General features: G+C 39.7%; 1 protein-coding gene across 2 annotated transcripts; it reads right to left on the bottom strand.

Annotated features, from left to right (window-relative positions):
* Positions 1-4,362: 4,362 nt before the first annotated feature.
* Positions 4,363-20,765, bottom strand: slc35e4 (solute carrier family 35 member E4). 2 transcript variants are annotated; one of them, XM_017711236.2, is made up of 3 exons: positions 20,630-20,765; positions 18,425-19,020; positions 4,363-10,975 (listed from the first exon to the last, which is right to left on the bottom strand). In XM_017711236.2, the coding sequence occupies exons 2-3, from the start codon at positions 18,999-19,001 to the stop codon at positions 9,357-9,359; spliced, it is 2,196 nt and encodes a 731-aa protein (XP_017566725.1). In that variant the 5' UTR covers positions 19,002-19,020; positions 20,630-20,765; the 3' UTR covers positions 4,363-9,356. The 2 variants fall into 2 exon arrangements, with proteins under 2 accessions (XP_017566725.1, XP_037403293.1); XM_037547396.1 differs by lacking the exon at positions 20,630-20,765 and adding an exon at positions 19,930-19,954.
* Positions 20,766-25,073: the final 4,308 nt, after the last annotated feature.

The raw sequence follows: 25,073 nt of genomic DNA, 5'->3' as shown, positions 1-25,073 counted from the left end.
TAAATGCTGGAATCAATGTATAACTGCTAATTCACCCAGAGGTGGCGCCAGAACTCCAAAAGTGGTGGGGCAAAATAAAAATAAAAAAAATTTAAAAAAGCTAATTGAGTGGCAAATGCACTATTTTAAACCAGAGCCGTTTTATGAGGAGCCTGGCCACTTCCTATTTCCCCCGTGATATCAAAACCAGACTGGAAAAATGGCAAAGGGCACCCACGAACGAGTCCTCAACGAAAGGGAGTGGATAGAGCTCAACGGCTAAAACGAAAAGTTAAAATAGTTTCTAATTATTCGCCCAGAACTTTCTTTCATTTTAAAAACTAGAAGGATGTACTTCACTAAAAAAGCAAAGGAAATGTACCTATATGTTTCATTTTTAATTACAGCAAACGGGCTTTGGGCAGCAGGATGCTAACATTACTACGACTGAGTGCTGATTGGGTGGTGAGTGGAGCAGCTCATTGGCTGCTCGCACTCACCGGTGTCATGAACGTGAGCCATTTTAAACCTCTATAACTCGGGTTAAAAAGCTAAAAAAAATATTACAGCACTGTTTAGATGTTTTATGCTGTTCTGTGTTTAGGAAATTATTGTATTCTTTTGCATTTAAATGTTTGAGCATTTATAAACTATGACTTCACTCCAGTGTTCCATTTTAACCTATACATTTTGGACCCAAGCGTGATTTTGTCATTTTAATAACATGTATCTATCGATAAACTGTGTGAGTGTTTGTTTTGACTTGCCGCTTCACTGTGTTCAGCCTGAGACAAATTTTGCTACCATCTTTGAAGAACACCATGCTTTTTTTCTGATGATGTCACAGTATGCAAATCAGTCAAACAACGTTACCAACCACTAATGATGCCCTACTTGTGCCCAGAGCCATGCAGAGAGATGGAATATATGAAATATGAAATCATACAAGCCTAAAGCGAGGGAGAACATTGGCACTGTTTCTCCATAATCTACTTTTGTGGAAAAGTTTCCTGCTGGAGATGCAAGAAAAGCAGTTATAACTGAGCTAAAGCTTAAAGCAGAGCAAAGCAACTCCGTGTGTTTATATTTTTATATTTTTAGCCTACATGGACTAGCTAAGACATATTCACAGCCAAGGTAAACCATTACTTAAAGAAAGTGTCATTTTTAATTTCATAGTTTCCTGCTACAGAGCATTTGCAGTGAGGACAGCTGTCACTCAATAACCTCTTCTAGGTTAGAGGGCACTTCAGCAGAGGAGTAAACAACTGGGACGCAGTACTAAACAGCATGGACAACAAAGCAGCTGCTTTTAGTTTCCATTGAACAGTATGGGGCCTGTGGCTCCACCCTGTGGTCAAATGTGGTGGGTACAACATGCATTGGAAGCTAGCATAATCAGTGTGTGGTTGTGTTGTATTTGACAGAAGCTAGCTCTTTTTGTGTTTTTGTGGACTTGAAAAGTAGGGATGGAAGAAGTGAGGAGTGGTGATGTAGAATAAATCAAGGCTTATATGAAGAAAATAATAAGGAAGAGATTGTATAATATAATATTGTGATAATTTGGGTGAGACAAAATAGTAGCAGTATTTTATTATTCAATTATGAATAATTTTAATGTGTAACACACTATTGAAAAGTCAGATAAGTCTAGCAAAAGTATATATATATTACATCAGATCAGGCATGTAAAACTGGGGACCTTCAAGGCCAAAGTGCTGCAGAGATTAGCGTTTACCCTCATCTAACACTCTGAACTCTGAGTTCATGAAGGCCTTGTTAATTATCTGATGAGCTGAATCAGGTGTGTTTAATGAGGCAGTGTGCTGAAGTCTACAGTGTTTTGGCCCACAAGGACTGACACATGTGCAAGCAGTGGTGGACAGTAACTAAGTAAATGTAATTAGTTACTGTACTTAAATCAAATATCTTACTTTTTACTCCACTACACTATGCAAAATCATTGCTTTTGGGTTTTGTGTGTATAAAACATAACATGTCAAAACAAAAGAAGCGCAAAGCAAAGCAAGAACACCAATTAGGGCACAGCGGTCACTTTGTTTTGAGCTTGTTTTGACCTGTTGGACATACCAACCCAGTGCAAGCACACAGTTCAGTCACAGTCAGTGCAGCCGTGTAAAATTTTGTGTCATTCAATATAAATGATGGGACTCATCTAACTTTGTGCAAATAGACCACAACCTAGAAATATATTCACATATGCAGTTGTGACTGTTGTCTTTTTTTACAAATTTATACAAACACTATTTCATTTTATAGCAAATTTGTTTTTGCTAGTCTATGTTTGTGAATAGAGACCTATAGATGCAATATAGTAAAGTAAAACTCATTCATGAACCTGTGTTTAAAGCAAGTCTTTATTCAACTTAAAATTGTAACTAAGTGTTTTGCAATTATGATTAAATGAATAATCAGCATCTGACTAATTAACGACATTCTATTAAAAGATTATGTAGGAGCCAAATTTGGCTTTTGCACATTTTTGTCTTTGTAAATATTTTAGTACCATTTTGGGAACACTAGGGGGTGAGCTGCACTAGGTGATGGCTCAGGTGACAAGTCAGGTGCTTATAGTCACAAGACACACACAATGGGGGAGCTCAAGTGGCAGGAACATATGGTTCTTACCGCAATTGCTGGAACAAACAAAGCGTTGACTGGATTATAATTCTGCTATTCAAGTTTATCTTCATCATCTCCGGTAAAAAGAGTTTGTTTTCTGCAGATAAATGTCCCAAATAAACGGGAACACCACCCAACATCAAATTTTTGTTTGGACTGTTGTTCATTGGATGCGTGTGAAGGAACATTCTAACCACCCAATCAGGTGACTAACAAATAGGTTCTTCAATAGTCACGACAGATTGGTTTACCAAGAGTGACACTGGAGTATTTTCACCTAAAATGAGTTAGTGAGGCAAGAGTCTTGTTATAAAATGATAAGTCATAATTACTCTTTTAGTACTTTTACTTTTGATACATTCAAAGGTAAATACTTTTGTGCTTTTACTCAAGTGGAGGTCTAAAGGGAGGAACTTCTGCTTTTACTGGAGTGATATTTTACCTTGGGTAGCTCTACTTTAATTCAAGTACATGATTTGTGTACTCCCGCGACCCTGACGGAAAAGCGGCTTAGAAAATGGATGGATGGATGGATATGTGTACTTCGTCCACCACTGTGCTCAATTTCCTGCTATCATCAGTGCTCATGAAACAACTCGATCAACCTCCTTCCTTTTATTTTAAGGCTCAAATTGCCCTACCTGTGTAGGCTCTGCCAGGGCCTTCTTAAAGTGACAGCACACCAGCAAGAGGATATACTCTATAGGGCTTTTTTTCTGGGCTTTCAAAAGGAGTAGGTTGTGAGAGTTCCTTCATGAGCACTGATGATAGCAAGAAGCAAAAATGTTTGCTCGGTTAGTTTTTTTTCCCCTCAATCTAACAGAATAAATATATATTAATATAAATATATACTAGACTTGTCTGACTTTCCAACAGTGTGTGGGCAATTCTCTTCTTTAGATTTTTTGCTTTATGCACCTGTTGTAATGTTTTATGTAGTGCAGTAGTAATCTTTATGCTTTGTAATGTGTATTAAGCCCACTTGTAGACTAATAGGACAGCATTATACAAGCTGCTCTGGATCCAAATATGAAAATGTAGATGATAGTGTCCTGAATGTAGCTTTGCCTGTTTTTAGATTGACATTTGCTTATATTTAAATTATATGAATAAATAATAAAGCTCCTTAGATAAAACACGGGGGTCATAAACTGCAATGTATGTCATCATAATATTCTCTCGTGATTCCCATCCCTAACAAAGTACCTTAATAATAATAATACATTGCTACATACTGCATTATATCAAAGCATTGACCAATCATGATGGGATGTGGTTAAGGATGACCTGCATCACTGAATCATTTATTGATTTCGTTGGCCTTTTTTGTTTTATTGATTGACCTTGATGAATTCAGACGCCACCACTGGGAGGATGGTCAAAGCACACAACAACATTCAGTTAGAGGGCTCATTTGCATGTCATTTTTTTATGCGATATCAGCACTGTGAACAAACAATGTATTGAGCAGCTATAAAATAAACAAATTATTTCTCTGGTCAAACATGGAAAGAAACATCTTTACATGAAGAACAAAACGGTCGAAATGCTCCACTTACAGATGCAATTCCTAGTGTTACTGTTCTCATGTTGGACAAGCTTTACAGAACGCTGGTGAAAAATTATTAGGTTGAATGAATAAAAATAGGTATTGTGATATACACCGAGTCTGTTCTACAGTTTCTCATTAGGCTGTAAACTCTGGTACAGTATGTATGAGGAAGAGAAGACAGGAGACGAGTGACATTCTCAACACGGTATATTGAGCCAGCCTCTTCATGATTGTAAAATACATAAATATTATAAAATAAATATTTACATCCAACATTTTACTGACACAGGTAACTGTACACATAGAAGCCATCACACAGAAGGCAGCGTATCCAAAATCATTCAGTGCAATTTTGTGCTCTAACCCACTGGAGAAAAGTCTCCAATTAAACCCCTCCTCACCCTTGCTATGCCCACACTGCATTACATCACCTCCCCCCACCACATACACACACACGCACACACACCAGCTCTGCCTCAGAATAACAGCTCCAAACAAACACCAGCACTTATAGTTGGCTTTTTAATGTAAACTAATACTAAAAAGAATAAACTGATGGTATGACTTTAGTTTGATGATCTTCTGCAGATGCTCACATTGTTTTTAATAGACATTCAATGAAATATCTACTAAATAATAAATATGTACTAAATTCAACTTTTTCTTAAATACTAAATCAAACACTCACTGTAATCTTTAAGGGAAATTCCACAAAGTTTAATAATTTCTGCATAATTCAGGTGTCTGTGATGTAAAGTGATTCAGAATGGTTTGGTGTGAAATGGCTCAGATTTGTTTACAGTGGTGCTGATAGGAACCAGGTGTTGTCACGAACACAACACAAATATAGACATTTTGTTTACCGTCCAAAACCACACGTGAAACTGAACCTACACGTGCCTTCTGAGTTTTATATGGAATCATGATGATGATGATACAGTAAAAAATCTGAAAAAATTGTTTTTCAACAAGAATGGATAAATAAAATATAAGTTTGAAGCCAAAACTTTCTCTAAACTATCGTAAAACAATGTCTCATATCAAACAGAGCATTCATAACCATTTCATGTAATAACTTTCTGTGAGGGGGCTGTTAGAGGTGGACGTCTGGTTCCCATCACCACCACTGTGAACAATTCTGACTTGGTAAGTTTCTCTAGAACTGAGAACCTCTCTGAATAACTCCGTTTACACCTTTAGATATGATTAGCTGGACATTTTAAGACATTGGCGGAACTCCCCTATAACCTCAAACTAAAACTCGGCTTGAACATTGTAACAACAACAACAACAACAACAACAACAATAAATCTTGTTAACAATTAGAACATTTGCAGATAATCTATAAGAAACCATCAAAATAAAGTGTCAATTAAAGGGCCCATATCACACTTTTTATTTTTTACCCCCTGAAGTCCACGTAAGATATTTGTGTCATTTTATGTATCAAAAACAGTCATAATTCACTTTCAAATGATCATTTTCAAACTCTCTTCATCATCTAAAACAGGCTGTTTTTGTTACTGTGCCTTTAAGACTGATATATGTAAATGAGCTTGTCCTGATTGGATGCCCTGTACTGTGCCTCATTTGGGCTCCAGTGTGAGTGGGTGGGGCTCAACTGCTGTTGCATTTGTGTAAATAGGATGGCTTGTGTGACTGACTGAGGAGTAAACAGTATGTTTTGAAATAAACAATGTTTACTTACTACATCAAACAACATCAAAGGGAACGTTTTCCATGACATGGGCCCTTTAAGGCAAATACACCAAAAGGAATAAGGTAACATTCTAGAAATGGCACACCTAGTGTTTAGGTTTGTTCGTGTTTGTTTGCTTTGTGGAAGGTGATTTATCGGAGATACTCACTGGTCACCAGCATTAAGAACATCCTGTCTTACTCGATAAACCACTATTTATTTTAAAGGTCATTATAATGACTGAGGTATTTAACTCCAAACGGACAACAGTCCACTTTAGCTCAGCAGGTCTCACTAAAAATGAACTCTGTATGAGTTCATTGCAATTTAACATCAGTTGACGGTTGCCAGACACCACTTTGTTTACGCTTATTTCCCTAACAAAATAACTTTTCCACAAGCTGGTGAAACAAGTGCACAATTCTGCAGGTAATATTCACAGACCAGGAGGGGTCGGCACTAAAGGACAATAAGTTGCATTCAGTATCGCTTAGACAATATGACTTTTTTGGAGCTCTTTGCAGAGGCACACGCTCAAATACATTGCAGGGTGTGCTCTAATACCAAAAGAAATACCTAAACATTCATCCACACTCAAATCATGCAAATATTAGTCTATATAAACCGCACCCGTCAGGCAAACATGATGGAGATGAAAAGCATTTCTAAACAGAACTATTACAATGTTTTAGTCCACCCTGTTCACAAATAGAGGGCCACCTGTTATACATTAAATAAACGAGATGTACATTCTTAAAAAGCTGGTCATTCAAGGGTTCTTTAGTACAGAAAATGGACCATTATGAAAGTGTTCTTCAGATTGATGGAAATTGTTCATGAATGTGCTATAGATGGTTCTATACAGAACCTTTTGGAAAAGGGTACTTTAAAGCATATTGTTATTAGCTTGACATCTACATATAAAACCATCTACAGCACATTAATGCACAATTTCCATCAATCTACAGAACCCTTTCATGATGCAAAGAACCCTTTAATCATGCTTTTTGTTCATGGTTCTATATAAAAACCTTTTCTTTACTAAAGAACCATATTTTAAGAGTATACATCTCATTCTTCATTTGTTATCGTTTATTGAAGGGTTCTTTGCATTATGAAAGCGTTCTTCAGACTGATGAAAATTGTGCATTAACATGCTGTAGAGGGTTCTATATGCAGTAGAACATTTTTGAAAAGGGTTCGCTAAAGCACCCAAAAAGGTTCTTCTATTGTTACGAGCTCGACATCACCATATAGAATCCTCTACAGCACATTATTCATCAATTTGAAGAACCCTTTAATCATGCAGAGGGCTGTCTGAGTGCTCATGGTTCTATATAGAACCTTTTTCTTTACCAAAGGACCCTTGAAGAACCAGGTTTTGTAAACGTGTGCCTCTACTTTCCATCCAACAGATGGCGACGTATCCACAGTGACACAGCCAAAGGCCTATGACCTCTATTAGAGCGTCTGTCCTTTAAAGGAACATAAAATCCCCGACAGCACAGAGTGGGCCGACAATAATACTGTCCAGCAAAGGTCAAGTAACACAGTCAAATCAAAACAAACAACAAAATCCAGTGAAGAAGAAACACCCGCAGAAACCTATTCCTTTCTACTGAGATGACGATGTGCTGAAGCTGTCTGAGTCTCCTCAGAGAGAGAAATCTAATAACAGAGGTCCACAAAGGAGGATTATGTAAGACAACCCAGCCATCTTTTTTTAGCAGTCGGTTAAGGACATTGTTAAAATGCCCATTAATGCCTGAACTCCACAGGGACACACAAGTATTCTATAAATAGAACACTAACCACAACTTTATATATATATATATATATATGTATATATATATATATATATATATATATATATATATATAAAAAAAAAATCACTGTAGCCATATTAGTACAGGCTGGTAAGATAATAGATTAATCAGCTTGTGTCTGGACAGTATGCCTTCGTTTTTAACCTCTTGTTTACTGTGTGGCAAATTTCAGAAGATCCAAATGGAAATACCGTTTATTTTCACAGCAACCACTTTGTGTATTTCCATACCTATCTGGGCGTAAACATCAAGGACAGAGACAGAAACACAGCCTTTTTCTTTGCCCTGTGCGTCCCTACGGTAAACTAAACCATAAATACAGATCCAGCACTCGCGCCAGTCTGTAATTTATGCAGGCCCAAAACAAAAAAACAAAACAAAAAAAAAATCTAATGTTTTTTTTCCTCCTTCTTCTGCAGCAGCATGTCAAAATATTGACTTAGCATCTTGAAATAATGTCTTCTTTCCTCAAAATGTTGAGATACCATGTCAAAACAAATATTAAATTTACTGCGATAAATATTACATTTCAAGAAAGTAAGTGCTTGTTTTATGAGTCTTCCTTATTGAGAGACATGCTCAAATATCAATATTTTGATCTAGCAAATCCATTCTGAGAAAATAACGTGTATTATTTCAAATGAGAAAAGTCAATATTTTGAGTCAATATTTTAAGAAAGCAAGTTGTCATTTTAATATATAGTCATTTTAAAAAAAGTAATTGTTTTGAAGTATTGAGTCAAAGTTTTGAGATACCAAGTCAATATCCTGAGAAAATATTGATATTTGAACATTGATAGGAGATTCTAAGTCATTGTTTTAAAATATTGTCAATATTTTTAGATATGAAGTTAATATTTTGAGATATTATGTCAATATCCAGAGGAAGTAAGTCATTATTACAAGATACTATGTCCATATTTTCAGAAAAGGAGTCATTATTATAAGATATTGTCAATAACATATTTTCTTCCTCTGCCTCATGGAAATGGGCTTCTGAAATAATTTATGTAAATGTAAACTAGACAAAACAGCAACAACAACAACAACAAAGGCAACAAATGCAGCACATCTGAAATCCACACAGAAAAGCTGCCTTTAAAAAGCCCCACCCAGACTGGGGACAAGAAGATCAGTAACTTAAATGTATCCTGTTTTTTTAAACACTACTCCTACTTTCTCTTCACTCTCCACCCTCAGAGAGGTGTTCCAAAAAGTGCTTGGACAGTCTGCCAACAGTTTATATATACATAAGTTTGCAGCCGCTTCGGCTGCTGGTTAATTCACAGTGGAGATGACAGTCATCCAGATGGTGCAGAGAAACTTCACACAGTCCCACTGCATTGAGTGCAGTGTGTGTGAGTGCGTACCGGCTGTAAGTCAGAGAAATGGAGGTCACTTAAGAACAAACAAGCAAAGAAAAGGACGACAACGGAGGAAGCCACTGCTTTCAGAAGGCATATGTTGAAGTCAGATACAGTTCTTGTGCGCTTGGCCATAACTGAAATTACACACGTTGGCACAGTGAGGAGGTACCAGAAGTGACTTGAGTGAAAGTCTTTATCAGACACATTCGAATCTTCAGATCATGTGGAGGCAATTCCACATTAGTACTGACCACAGCTCCCCGAGTCACCAGTCCACACTCTTTCACACTTCAGTCCATTTTCTCATGTGTCTGCTTTTCTGTCCACATGTCAGCTTGGGGGGCTGGTTCTGGAAAAAGCTCTGGAGGTTCTGGAAATGCTTTTTTGAGGTCATCGCATGTTTGAGATGGCTCTGGACATAGTTCTAGGTCACTGTACCATGCTGGAGATGTTTCTGGAAGGTCATCTAGCAGTTCTGAAGCTTCTGGATATAGTTCTAAGTCTTGGAGCAGTTCTGGAGATGTTTCTGAGCATGGTTCCAGGTCTTGGTGCAGTTCTGGAGATGTTTCTGGAGCTGGTCTTAAGTCATCATACAGTCCTGGAGATGCTTCTGGAAAGTCATGGTACAGTTCTGGAGGTGTTTCTGGACATGATTCTAGGTCTTGGTGCACTTCTGGGGATGCTTCTGATTCATGATACACTTCGGGAGATGTTTCAGGCAATGACTCTAGGTCATTGTACAGTTCTGGAGATGGTTCTGCACATGGTTCTAGGTCTTGGTGCACTTCTGAAGATGTTTCTGGACAGGGCTGTAGTTCATGGTGCAGTTCTGGAGATGTTTCTGGCAATAACTCTAGGTCTCTGTACAGTCCTACAGATGCTTCTGTACATGGTTCTAGGTCTTGGTGCAGTTCTGGAGATGTTTCTAGACATGGTTTGAGGTCTTGATGCATTTCTGGAGATGATTCAGATTTATGATACAATTCTGGAGATGTTTCTAAAGAGAATTCTAAGCCATTGTGCAGTTTTAGAGAATTTCCTGCACATGTTTCTTGGTCTTGGTGCAGTTCTGGAGATGTTTCTAGATTATGATACAGTTCTGGGGACAGTTTTATGTCATTGTGCAGTTTTGGAGATGTTTCTGGACATGGCACTAGATTGTCACACAATTTTTGAGATGCTTCTGGAGACAGTTCTAGGTCAGGGGAGAGTATTGGAGGAGATGGCTCTAAATCTTGATACATTGAAGGAGATGCATCTGGAGATGGTTCTAGGTCAGGGGAGAGTATTGGAGAAGTTTCTAGAGATGGCTCAAGATCAAGATATGGTTCTAGGTCGTTGTACAGTTCTGCCCATGGTTCTTCAGTGTGGCACTTTTCTGAAGATAGCTCTAAAGACTGATTTAGAGGTGGCTCCATATCAGATGATGTTTTGGAAGTTGATCCTGAATCTGGTTCTGCCTCTCTAGTGCTGGTTTTCCTCTCATGGCTGGCCACTGCAGGTCTGGCCTGACGGGCGTCCAGAAACCCAGCAATCAACTCAGAGTTTTGGTAGATGATCATACCAGAAAGGGTCAGAGCGGCTCCAGCACAGCTCAGGGCTGACAACTGGCTCTCAAACAGTAGCTGTGACAGCAGTAGATTGCCCACCACGTTGAGGTTGCCCAGGATGTGCAGGGTAACAGCAGAGGTAAGGCTGATGACGCAGCAGCTGGCCAGGTTGTAGAGCACAGAGCCCAAGCAGCTGAGCAGAATGAAGCCCCAGAGATGACGGTCATAGTGAACAGGAGACTGCAGGCCGGCCCAGTTCTCCAGCACCAGGGCGGCCACGGCCAGGATGCAGAAGCTGGGGATGGCCATCAGGTAGAGCAGGAAAACTGAGTGGATCTTCTCCTCCTGGAGCAAGATACCTGTGAACCACATACACAGAAACAGGGTCAGAAATAGACAAGGGCAAAGGGCAAAAATCAAGTTAAACATTTTTGCACCAAATTAATTAGAAAATTAGAAAAAAAATGTTATGAATGTAATAAATCAATATGAATGAATTTGGATATAAAGTCAGCCAGAATGGATTAGCTGTCCTGCATCGAGGGTAGAGAACTTAGAAACTGAGGGACCAACTTGAATATAAATAATGAATTATAATATTGAGATGAAAGCTACTGATCCAATTCTAAACTCAGTTTTGTCCTTGCTAGGCCTACTCATCTCATTGGGATCTATTTTAGGGCCATTAGTAAATCAATAGGTTTGAGTCAGAATATTTAGTTACAAAAGTTTTTTAAAAATCCAACAGCAAATTGGAATGTTTGATTATAAGCAAATTAGCTCTTCTAACGTTAACTGTTTCTAATATTTAATAATAAGTTTGATGACATGTAAGCTAGGACAGCTCCACAGAATTAGATTTATTTTAAAATAAAATAATCCTGCTCTGCAGTAAAATAAAGCTGTGCTATTGTAAAAACACAGTGTTAACAATAAATGGTCTGAAAAGCTGGAGAAGAACTGCTAGTTCACTCTTTAAGCCTGAAGGTTTGGACACAGACTGCTGGTCACCATAGCATCGCAGAAAACTCCCCTAGTTAGTAGCTAACTATACATCAAAGAGAAAGATTTAGGGCGAACATTGATCATTTGGAGACAAATGGACTTATTTGTGTTTATAATCACTTCAGCTGGTTTCTTGATACGTTTAATCTACAATGATAAACTGTCCAACATTAAAAAGTTGCAAAGCTGCAGTCAGTTTTTGCATTCCACCTTAAATGGTGCAGGTGTTACATTCTGGCACCTCGGGCACCATTTAAGGAGGAATGGGAAAGTTCAAACAAGAAGCTGGTGAATGAGAAGCTGACTTCAGCCTCATAAAAAGGCGAACATAGAGCGACGTTTTACAAGAAACTATTCTACTTTTGTGGAAAAGATTCCTGCTGGAGATGTGAGAAAAGCGACTATAGCTGAGCTAAAGCTTAGAGCAGAACAAAGTACATGTGCACTTTTGTTTATATTGTTAGCACACATTAGCATGCCCTGAGACATATTTACAGCCAAGATGGTGCAATGGACATAAAGTGTTGTGACTCCCAAGGTGGGTTTTATTTTTGTTGAAAGGACAAAATGGCTCTTCTTAACATTTAGGTTGCTGACCTATGGACTAGTCAGTAATCTACCAATTATTTGGACGATGAATAAAGTAATCTGTGGCATATTTTTACATTTTGTAAATCTTTTTACCTTCTGTTGCAATTTTACACTGAATCATTCAGTAAAGCCTAACTGAACAGTCCTGAGCTGCAGCTGTCTGCAGAGACGTTCAGCCTAGACCTAGTTAAACTAAACCTTTTACTTCATGTACATACAATCTGTAATACCAAACGTATGTGAGGAAAATGAGATCCTGCTGGTGTGGGGTTCCTCTCCAAGACCCCTGCTAAACACGGCTTTATAATAACTAGCAGATACCTTGTTTACCATCAAAATACCCACTCATCACTAAACCAATTCACTGAGAATGTATATTTGAATTAATTTGTTTGTAATAGATTCCAATAGAGTTGGAGTCATATCAAATCAGTGTGTCACACTAATCACACAATAAAACAATGTTTTACTGCATCATTCTAAAATAATTGGAAGTCTAAGATGGATGTGTTTTAATGTACTCTAATGTACTTGGCATGCAGCTGTATTACAAATATAATCATCAGATTGGATTAAAGGACTCCAATCTGGGGCCACAAAACTGGAGCAGGATGTCTGACATAGTTTTATCCTCAGAGATTGTTTGAGTTTTTATACCAACACGTGCTGAACTGGTGGAAATCGCATAGAGTAAACACCCCTGACCTCCAGAGCACCAGGGGGTCTGACTCTAAATAGACCAAACTGAAATATTACACCAACAGGTTGACCTAGATGAGTATTTTTGTACAGTTCTTCAGCTGTGGAGATGTTCAGGTAAATTAACTAGACCTTCAGGGAGAAGAAACTTCCAATTTAATCTCATTAGCCTCCTTGTTTAAAGCAAAAAAGCCTTTCAGCTTAAGCCTTTTCACACCATACCAGGAAACAAACGTTAGTTATGAAAGCCAGTGAAGGGGGAATTCCAAAGTTTTTCAAATTTCCATAACTTAATCAAAGATGTAAATAAATTCACTCAGAGTGATTTGATGTGAAATGCTCTGTTCTAGAGAAACTTACCCAGTCAGAACTGTTAACACAGGTGGTGGTAGGAACCAGATGTCCACTTCTAAAAGCTCCCTCACAGAAAGTTATTACATGACATGGTTATGAATACACTGCCTGATGCCTGTGACAGTTTGAGAAATTTTTGGCCTAAAAAGGCAGAAGCAGAATAATAAGGCATAATAGTCCCCAAAGAAATGTTTCCAAAGAAATTCAGATTTATCACTATTTTACCATCATCAACATTCTATATAAAGCTCAGAAGACACGTGTAGGTTCACTGGTGGTTTTGGATGGTAAATAAACTGGCTATATTTGTGTTTTAGACAACATGTCACATCAACAACTGGAATTCTTCTTTAATTATGGGCCAAAATGTAATTGTGTTTTTTAATTGCTGCTGTTAGAGAAAATATTCTATTTCCCTGGCCCACTAGGAACGATTAATGTGGCCTAGAACTCAACACTAATCCTTAAAGTTTAGTGTTAATTGGGTCACAGCAGAATGAAAACCCTGCATGTTTTTAATCCTCTACTTAACCTCTTTGTTTTGGAGCTTTTCTCTGTTATGTAACTTGTGGAAGACCAACACAATACAACTTTTTGCATGGATGCAGCTCACTGTATTAAGTGGAAAACTGCCGAATTAGCCACCATGTGATCAGCTGTACAAACCCAGTTCCCTTTGGAAGACTGATGAGGTCATTAAAAGTTGAACTGCTCCACAGCAGCTGCTTATCCACTTCAGCTAAAGCATTCCTCTCTGTAACTGCTCTAGTGAGGACATCACTTAACATAATAAAGCTCAGCTGATGGCAATTTGTGAAAGAGAGAAGAAACCTTGTAATATTTTTACAACAATATCTATTACCCTTGCACAGATAATTGTTATTATTTAAGATTATGATTTAGCATGAAAGCGCTAATATCATGCAAATTATCACACTTTTTTCCTCTTTCACAGGCCCTGTGATTTTTACATTGCTTCTCCTTATTCAAACATTTCCTTTGTCCATTCATTGTAACCTCTGGTTAGTGCAATTCAGGGTATGTATATGTATGTATCTCTGTAGGGTTGCAGTAAAAATCTAAATTCTGATATTTTAGGGCAGTACCTCAGCATCACCCAAACATTCTGCTCTTCTGGAGTTAAATAAATACATAATCAAATATCGGTTTGAAATATCGGTCATTTCTAAAATGGTCAAATTAGAGTTGAGCTAAGCTACATTTTTTCCTAAAAGTGAAAATATATGCAAAAAAGCCCTCATTCTGCTAGCATACATGTTAAAATATTGGAATTACCTACACAGCTAACAAACAAACAAACAAATATTACTTACACTGCCCCTAAACATGGTAGAGCTTAAAGTTACATTTTCATAAGCAGGATGTCTCAACACACACATTTACAGCTTCTTTTATTTACATTTAATTGCTTTACTTTTTGCTTGTTTTATAATATTACATGATATGACTGAAGTCCGTGGAAAATACTTACAATTAAATAATCATGATCAGCTCAAGTAATTGCAATCAGGCAATTATGTAATAACTGTGACAGGTCTCGAAATTGATATGACTACATTATTGTGCATCATGCATTTTCAATCTGGGAAAGAATGCTGGAGAAAAAGTAAGACACTCAGGTACATGAGCTCTGCTCTTTGATAGAGCTTGTCCAGAAGAAAGCTGCCAGTTTGTGGACTTTGCCAGTTAGCTGATTTAACAGACCCTCTCCTGCACTACAGTCCAGACCTAATTTAGCACAGTGAGCTGCGATGATGCATCCTGAGATTGTAAACTGGTAGTATTACCACTAAAAGTCTGTCTTCTACACAGACTGTGTGTAGCTCTGTTAACATCTAGTGCATTTGTTTAGCTGGAAAACCAAAATACACAGGTGGTCATTATAAGGTAATTATATTATGTTTATAATAATAATTATTATATAATTATAATATGTATATTATCTATAAGCCAAGGCTCTGCATTGTTCATTCATGTGGTGCTTCATAACTGGATTGTGCTCATGCTGTTTATCATGGTTCTGCAGTCGATAACTGTATTACCACAGTCGAAGGTAAAAGTTTGAACACCCCCAGCCAAATGATGTTTTGTTGATTGTTGAAGTGAAAATAAGTTAACACACCCTCTACAGAGAAGAAACATGACATTTTTAGTGCACAATTTCTATTTATTTTCCAAGTTTGTCATATTTTTCCCCATGCATTAAATTCAGCAAATAAACAGTAATTATGTGTACAAATATGCGGAAGTGTGTTCTCACTTATTTACACTCAAAAATCTACAAAACGTGGAATTTGCAAGCTATATGGTGCATAAACGTTTGCACACAACTGTAAATCTACATTTACCTTTGCATGACTAAAGAGTTCTATGTAGCCACAAAAAGTGTTCTTCTATAGTTACACAATCTTAAAAAATTATGGTGCTTCAAGGGTTCTTTGGTAAAGAAAGTGGTTCTTGGAAACTCATGTTTCTATGTGAACACTTCTTTAGATTGACGGAGAAAGTGCTGTAGATGGTTCTATATGGAGAATATCTGGAAAGAGTTCTATATAGCACCAAAAAGTGTTCTTCTATTGTCACAGTAACAAACCCTTTTGGCTGCTATACAGAACCCTTTTCAAAAAGGTTCTTTATAGAACCACCTATAGCACAAATGCACATTTTCCATCAACCCAAAGAAGGCTTTCATGATGCCAAGAACCCTTAATGATGCAAAGGATTCTTTGAGTGCTCATGTTCCTATATAGGACCCTTTTCTTTACTAAAGAACCCTTGAAGAACTGTCGAGGCATCTCTTCAAGAGCGAGTAGCAATACAAGAGAACTTTTTGGTGCTGTATAGAAACCTTTTCAATATAACACTTAGATTCTGAATAGAACCATAGACCTTACTAAAAAACCATTGAAGGACCACCTTTTTAAAGATCTATCGATGATACACATCAAATACTCAGAAAAAAGTGGAACATAACAGTAATGATATGATTCTGTATATGCTTGCCCCTCCAATCATATACAAAACTCCAGAAGAAGAATAGTAGCATTTACCCCTACTCTCAGTTTTGCGTGCACCAGGAATTAGAGGGCTCTTTAAAGTAAACCATATGGGCTCAGAGCAGACGTAGGTGCTGTAGCAGACAGCCCTGCCTCACAGAAAAGTTCCCTAGCAACATAAACAGTTGTGTGGGCCGTAACAACCACAGTAAAGCGCTTTCATAAGACCAGAAGTGGAGTCTGATGTCAGAGGCTGTCAGTTACAGGAAATATTTCCATTCCAGGACACACCATTCCGTGGCGAGCATTTTCCAGGGAGACGGTTCAGTCAGACTTTACAGTATAAGCTCGTTCCATACTGTACCATTAAAGTGATAGTTTGGCAACAAAATCTTAAACCAAACACAATCGATCAGTCAGGATTGTTTGTTGCCTAAAGTCTTGTTTCTTCTGTTTTAGCACTGGAGCTATCAAGCCTATTTAGTTAACATGTAATGTAAGCTAATAAGAGTAAGCTGCACATTTATAGAATCAAATGCTTTTTAATATATTTTTAATCTCAGTAAAAGAAAAAGTATGTAATATGTACTGCACAAAACCAAATAAGGTATGTATTAAATACTTCACATTTTATTTAAATAGATTTAGAATACCTTATATATGTATATGTCAAACAAGTTCTCTTTACAGCATTTTTGACTTCAGTATCTGTTCTGCTGTGCTCAAGTCCTGCATCAGTGGTCAGTGGGATACTTTCTGGCATACTCTTCTGAATGAGTCCCATATACACTATGGCTCTTTTCAACCAGCTCTCCATGCATCTAGGCCTTAACATACCTTTTATTTTTAAAATCTACTTTAGAAAAGACTTCATTAGACAAAATGCTACTTGCATGCCCTTGCATCACCTATGTGCTTCAAACCATGTCGGGTTAAAGGGGAATTCCATAAATCTTCCAAAATTTACATAATTAAAGATGTAGACAAAGTCATTCAAAGTGGTTTAGTGTGAAGTGCTCCGTTCTAGAGAAAGAGTCAGAACTGCTTAAACAACCAAGTTAATGCTTTTAAAACAAAGCTATTACTTAAAATAGCTAAAATTATACCACCATGATGTCTGAGACACTGTTTTATGATAGTTTTGAGAAAGTTTTAATCTAAGATAAGTTTAAAACCAGTTCAGGGCGGAGAGGAACATGCAAGGCCATGTTTGTCAGATTTTTCCCACCATCAACATCCCACTTAAAACTCAGAAGACACGTGTAGGTTCACTGACGGTTTTGGATAGTAAATAAAATGTCTATATTTGTTATGGCGTCCCCTGGTTCCCATCACCACCACTATAAAGAAATCTGAACCATTTCACACCAAACCACTCTGAATCATTCTGTTTGCATCTCATCTATCTCACTGAATTATGCAGACATTTCTTAATTCAGTCCCCATTCGGGAATCTTAAAGACAAATGGAGAAAGATGTGGTGAAAAAGCAGACATAAGCAATACAAGCTACTGCTGCTTTGAGCTATGTGACGTACCTTAGCTCATGGTTTACCCTGCGACATAACGCTGACAAAAGTGTCCCATAAACATGCATTGGCAGATGTCATTTGCTGTCATAAGTTAGAGACTTTATTTAGTAATATAACAGTTGTTATGGCAGATGCCCCAATGTCATCATGGCTAATTAGAGTACACTTTGCAAAAATGTACACATTATATAAGCTGATATAACATTGTGGCATCTATCATGACAATTACATGTGATAGTAATATGACATCGTTATATTACAGAACAAAAGCAGTCATGTTTGTAGATAACAGAGTGTGATGCAGTGTCAGAAACCACTTAAGCAAATGTACTTGACATTGATTGACAACATGCTTTGAGGCATGTAATGATATAGCTGCGCAGTTAGCACAATGCTAATTGGTCGGATATAAGCTTTGACTTGTTTCAGTACAAAACTAAAGTAGTGAACTTCAGGTACCAAACATGCCTTGGCTAACTATTTGAATTAAGGGCAAAAGTGTATCCTTTTGATTTCTTGCCAAACTACTGCTTAAGGGCAAAACAAAGGCAACACTGAATGCATAGTCAGAGCTGTCCCACTAGTTTAAGGTATGGAATTTGCATACTCACTTTGTTGGATGCTTTTCACGCCACGTAACATGGTGGCAGCAAAAACAAACAAGCAGCCGGTCTGGTCAAACTGGACCTCGCCCATAATGCTGAACGACGCCCCGAGGCAAATGGGCATCATGGCTGTGTACTTGAGGATGTGGTGCTGCTTCCCGAGGACCAGGGACGATATGGCCAGCGTGAAGATGGGGGTGGTGGTGTAGATCATCTGGGCGAAGGAAAGCTGAACATAATTGAGCCCCACGTTTCCAAACGCTATGCTGGCACAGAAGGTCAGGCTCAGCAGAAACACCTTGAACTTGGCGCTGGACGTCAGGCCGTGCTCATCAAGCCCTCTGCGGCGGACGAACCAGTACTTGATCAGCCCATAGTCTACCACGATGGCTGTCAGCATGTGCAGGGCCGACAGGAGCAGCGGGTATCTGAAGTTGTAGACGGCGAAGATCCATTTGTTCAGGCTGGATATGGTGGTCCCGGTCACCAGCCAGACGATGACGGCGGACAGAAGGTGAAGCGTTTCTGGCACCCTCGCCCTCCTCCACTCACGTTTAGAGGCGCCATCATTGCTCCTGATCATGTTCGTTTCATCTTCACGTCTGTAGGACAAACACATCTTCAGTTCGCACCCACAAAACAGCACGTTCATGTCTGCAAACAAGGTCAAGATAAAAACCTGCAATACAGCATGCTACACTCTCTGAAATGTGTCTCTCTTGAAACCACAAGCAAATGATTCCCAGCTTTGCTCAGTGCAGGATTATTTGAGAGGCAGATGGGCACCGCCTTCAGCTTCGCTCACACGGGTGGTTACAAAGTGTACAGTCAGAAAAGGAGGCTGGTTTTACAACTCACACAAACAGCTGTCTCCTTTCAGCCTCCCTTTAAAAGGCTCCTACTGAAGTAAACAGACATTATATGCAGTGTCCTACATATTCACACTTGAACTCTGATGAGAAAAGGAGAGATTAAGACATCTTTTAATTTAAGAACCCTGGAAAGTAAGAGATTATAGATCTTATAGCTCATATACAGTGTACTTTCTCTCCTTGTTATGTACAGTCCCATGTACTAAACAAAACTTTGATGGATTTGTACTTCGAAAATATTAGTAAGTAAAGTAATTCACCTTTTTCTTAGTACCATTTCAGCCAATATCATTTAGTTCCTAATTCTCTAGTAGGCTTCATAATTTATAGCAGCCTTGTACTGCAAGAAATTACAGGATGAAACTCATCTGCGAAAATATTTTTAAACAGATTATTGTAGAAGTATTATACACCACTGTATGATAAAAATTATGATCACATCTCATCAATATTATTTATTTTATGTTTATTTTTATTATATATTACTTATTTTCTTTATTATATATTACTTATTTTTTTACTTTACTTTCTATATTTGGAAACACGTCACTGTACATAAAAAAACAGCATATTATTTATTTGTTAATGACTTTTATCTCCAAACCTTACATTTTTTTATTGTATCTTAAATTTTATTACCTCTCGTCAGATCATGATTGATCAGTACATTAAAGCGCAGTACGCGGGACGCTAGCTAGGATGTTAGCCGCGCTGCTACAGGCCGGCAGGCTGCTGCACCACCCGTGATTTGACTGAGGGAAAGCGGCTTCGACCCAGCACCCGTCCGGGCGCGGAGCCCAGCCTGCGTATGTTCCTCATTTTACAGCGCACTGCACCAGCCAGCCCGATCCGCTAAAACCGCACCATTTGAGCCAAAAACGATACACTAAAGCTGCTTTACTGAATTAGGCAGTATAGTTAGCTGCACTCAGGGACGAGGCTGAAGTCTTCTTCCTATCGCCAGCCTCTTGTTCCCATTCCACCTTAATTAGTGCCGCAGTTGTTGTTATTATAACGCGTGAGTATTACAACGCCAGAATGCAACTGCTGCACAATTTAAGGTGGAACGGAGAATTTCAAACTAGAAGCTGGCGAACAGGAAGCCGACAGCTTCGTCCAGAGAGCAGAGCTGGTCTGGTTTCTCTCGCCGACGGTATAAATACACCGTTTCTGGCTGATTACTGTCCGCACTGACCCTCAGCTCTGCTCAGCTCTGCTCGGGACACAAACAGGACACACACGGACCTCAACGAGTCACATTCAAAATCTCTCATGAAAAGAACATCGCTACTGAAAAAACATCACATTTTCACACAGTAGCTCATTTTTATAAGCTTACCGAGGACCTGCGGCTGTCAAAAGCTGATGGACGATGGCACCTTCTTTCTCTGTATCGCTTTTTTCTGTCAGCGATCACATGTGTGCAGCAGCCGTACTACGTCATCGTTACTGTTCGGTCCTTTTTTGCCCACCCGTATTCCGGCAACGCCCGCCTCCTAAAACGGGACTGGCTGACTGACCCGCCTCTTAAAATGGGCTTAGCTGACTGACCCGCCTCCTAAATAGGGACTGCCTGACTGACCTGCCTCCTAAACATGGGACTGGCTGACTGACCCGCCTCCTAAACATGTGACTGGCTGTCTGACCCGCCTCCTAAAACGGGACTGCCTGACTGACCCGCCTCTTAAAATGGGCTTAGCTGACTGACCCGCCTCCTAAACAGGGACTGCCTGACTGACCTGCCTCCTAAACATGGGACTGCCTGACTGACCTGCCTCCTAAACATGGGACTGCCTGACTGACCCGCCTCCTAAAACGGGACTGCCTGACTGACCTGCCTCCTAAACATGGGACTGCCTGACTGACCCTCCTCCTAAAACGGGACTGGCTGACTGACCCTCCTCCTAAAACGGGACTGGCTGACTGACCCGCCTCCGAAAACGGGACTGGCTGACTGCCCCTCCTCCTAAAACAGGATTAGGAATGTTATAACATACTTTCCTGGTTGATTAATTAATCTATTAATGGAAATTAATTTGGCTAGGGTTGGCTACTGATCAGATGGTAGTGGGCCATCTTCTGTGCTAGAATTGGCTAGTAGTGTATGATCAGTGCCAGGACTGTCTAGTATTGTTAGTGCAGCATCTTTTGAGCGGTCATTCGGGATACTAGTGTGCGAGACTTTTATTAGTTATACTGGCTACAGCAGTGAGCTACTATTAGCTCTGTTATTTTCTAGGACTGGATATGCATGTATATTTTGTGCTAGGACTGGCTAATAGTGTTCAGTCTCCTATGCTAAGATGTAATCGCGCAATATTTTAAGACAGCATTAGCTAATCACGTGCAATCTTCTATGCTAGAACCATAGATATACATACCTAGATGCCGCATTGGGTCCAGCCAGGCGCGTCAACGGCGCCGCCATTTTAGTGCGGTCAACATCGCTGTTGGACTGCATTCAGTACCATGACAGAGTGGCAGTTTAAGAAAGATACTGTACAAAATTATTTCAGGAATACTGCACTCAGAAAGTGGGATAAGATTATACAACGGAGGGAATGCAGCGATCCATGCTCATGTTTGCGTGATGTGTGTTCTTTGTATTGTTGGTGAAGCACAGAGAACCGTTTGATGTAATAGGCCGTAGTCGTGCGTCATTCTGTAGTCCTCGTTACGCCCATATTAGGAACTCCAGGTCTAAGCCCCATTTCTCTAAGGCCAGAATGAATAGGAATGAACCTCTATCACCCCCTGTGTTAAATAAAAATGTTCAGAACAGAACGTTTTGTCCTGTCAACATTTTTTCTCCTGAATACCACCGGATCCTCTGAATTATGAGATCGTAAAGAGCTACGATACTAATTTTGCTAAATGCGAGTTAAAGCTACTGCGCCTGAATTTGATATAACTAAGCTACACAAAACTGAGGCGGGCTGAGCCGGCGTGCTGATGAGCTGTGCTATCTTATCAAAACATCCTACTGTAGCACATATTTACAGGTATACTCCTAAATAAAACCTCCAAGTAGGATATTTTGATAGACTAAAACTCCTTATACTTCCCGTTTTAAACTACGAGGCTGAATGATGCTTCTTTTCTCACAGCTTCTTGTTTGAATGTTCCCGTTCCACCTTAAATGGTGCAGCAGCTGTGACTAGCGATCACAAACATTAGCAAACGAGACAAAATACTGACCTGTCGGTTCTGTTAAACAGCAAAATAGGTTAACGTCACTCAGCTGTTCAGCGGAAACAGAGAAAAATCCTCATATCAGACTTTTCAACCCTCCATGAAGCTGAAGTCAGCTTATTTTTCGACGGCTGCTTGTTCAAAATTTCCCATTCCACCTTAAATGGCGCAGCAGTTCGGTGCGGTGAAGCACCATTTAAGGTGGATTGGGAAAAGTCAAACAAAAACCCGGGGAATGTCCTGAGAAAATGCCCTCAGTAAAATGTTACTGGCATTAAAATAATCAGGATATCCAGAGAGCCTAAATCAGCTGATCGGGGGTCAGCAGTGATTGTTAAGCTGAGTCTGTACTGGATCAGCCCGAGCGCAGCTACGTTTGTAGATCACTTAACATCAGTCGTGTTTAAATGAGCATCATGAAGATCAGAGAACTGCAGGGAAACCTGGTGATGTTGTTCTGACTCCTTTTCATCTGCCCTCAGTCTGAACATGGAAATGTTTACTGCTTAAGGAGGCTGCGAGTCTAATGACATGAATTCAGTCCGCAGTATCTTTAGCTTTTTTGTGTGCTAGACTGGCTAGTAGCGTTCTGTGTTCTTTGCTAGAAAAGGCTTTTAGTGTTCTGTTTTTTTGCTAGAAAAGACTTTGTCAGACTTCAGTGGACATGTTGGTGAAGGGAACAGAGGGGATGAAGAGGTGGTGGGTATGTATAGTGTGAAAGACAGAAATGCGGAAGGTCAGATGGTTGTAGATTTTGCAAAGAGAAAGGAAATGGCTGTGGTGAACACGTATTTTCAGAAGAGGGAAGAACACAGGGTGACATACAAGAGTGAAGGGAGGTGCACACAGGTGGATTATATCCTTAGCAGGAGATGCCACCTAAAGGAGATTGGAGATTGTAAAGTGGTACCAGGGGAAAGTGTAGCAAGGCAGCATAGGGTGGTTGTCTGTAGAATGAGATTAGAAACAAAGAAGAGGAAGAGAGTGAAGACAGAGCCAAAGATTAGATGGTGGAAGCTGAAGGAGGAGGATGGTTGCAGGCAGTTCAGGGAAAAATTGCAACAGGCCCTTGGGGGCAGTGAGGAGCTACCTGAGGACTGGGAAACTACAGCTAAGGTGGTGAGAGAAACTGGCAAAATTGTGTTGGGTGTTTCGTCTGGTCAGAGGAAAGAAGACAAGGAAAGTTGGTGGTGGAATGAGGAAGTCCAGGAGAGTATTCAGAAGAAGAAGGCAGCTAAGAAAAAGTGGGATAACCAGAGAGATGAAGGAAGTAGGCAGGCGTACTGTGAGGCTAGTCGCATAGCAAAAAGAATGGTGGCAAAGGCAAAGGCTCAGGCCTATGATGAGCTGTATGAGAGGCTGGACAGTAAAGAAGGAGTAAAGGACTTGTATCGTTTGGCTAAACAGAGAGATAGAGCTGGAAAGGATGTACAGCAGGTTAGGCTGATAAAGGATAGAGAGGGAAATGTACTAGTGAGTGAACAGAGAGTGTTGAGTAGATGGAAGGAGTACTTTGAAGAAATAATGAATGAGGAAAACGAGAGAGAGAGGAGGACAACGGGGGGAGAGATAGTGGATCAGGAAGTGCAGAGAATTAGTAAGGTGGAACTGAGGGCAGCTTTAAAAAGGATGAAGAATGGAAAGGTTGGTCCAGATGACATACCTGTGGAGGTATGGAGATGTTTAGGAGAGAAGTCAGTGGACTTTTTAACCAGGTTGTTTAACAAAATCCTGGAGAGTGAGAGGATGCCTGATGAGTGGAGAAGCAGTGTACTGGTCCCCATTTTTAAGAACAAGGGTGATGTGCAGAGCTGCAGTAACTGCAGAGGTATAAAGTTGATGAGCCACACCATGAAGGTATGGGACAGAGTTATTGAAGCAAGGCTAAGGCGAGAGATCTAGATCAGTGAGCAGCAGTTTGGTTTCATGCCCAGAAAGAGTACCACAGATGCAATTTTTGCATTGAGAGTGTTGGTAGAGAAGTACAGAGAAGTTCAGAAGGAGCTACATTGTGTCTTTGTGGATCTAGAGAAGGCATATGATAGGGTGCCAAGAGAGGAACTGTGGTACTGTATGAGGAAGTCAGGTGTAGCTGAAAAGTATGGTGGTGCAGGACACGTATGAGGATAGTGAGACAGTGGTGAGGTGTGCAGTTGGAGTGAAGGTAGGGTTACATCAGGGATCAGCTTTGAGCCCCTTCTTGTTTGCAATGGTGATGGACAGGTTGACAGATGAGGTCAGGCAGGAGGTTCCATGGACCATGATGTTTGCAGATGACATTGTAATCTGTGGTGAGAGTAGAGAGCAGGTGGAAGAGAATCTGGAGAGGTGGAGGTTTGCACTGGAGAGGAGAGGAATGAAGGTCAGTAGAGACAAGATGGAATACATGTGTGTGAATGAGAGGGAGGCGGGTAGAAAGGTGAAGATGCAAGGAGTAGAGGTCGTAAAGGTGGATGACTTCAAATATCTTGGGTCAACCATCCAGAGCAATGGACAGTGCAGAAAAGAGGTGAAGAAGAGGGTGCAGGCAGGATGGAGTGGGTGGAGACGGATGTCAGGGCTGATGTGTAGCAGCAAGAGTGAAAGGGAAG

Source organism: Pygocentrus nattereri, chromosome 18, assembly GCF_015220715.1.
Source record: "Pygocentrus nattereri isolate fPygNat1 chromosome 18, fPygNat1.pri, whole genome shotgun sequence".
Classification (NCBI taxonomy): Eukaryota; Metazoa; Chordata; class Actinopteri; order Characiformes; family Serrasalmidae; genus Pygocentrus; species Pygocentrus nattereri.
This window is presented reverse-complemented; position numbering and strand designations above follow the sequence as displayed.

Coding starts and splice junctions, on each gene's coding strand:
- slc35e4 (XM_017711236.2), bottom strand. CDS start 19,001: ATGATCAGGAGCAATGATGGCGCCTCTAAACGTGAGTGGAGGAGGGCG. Junction 10,976..18,424: donor CGTGAAAAGCATCCAACAAA/GTGAGTATGCAA, acceptor TGTGGTTCACAG/GTATCTTGCTCCAGGAGGAG.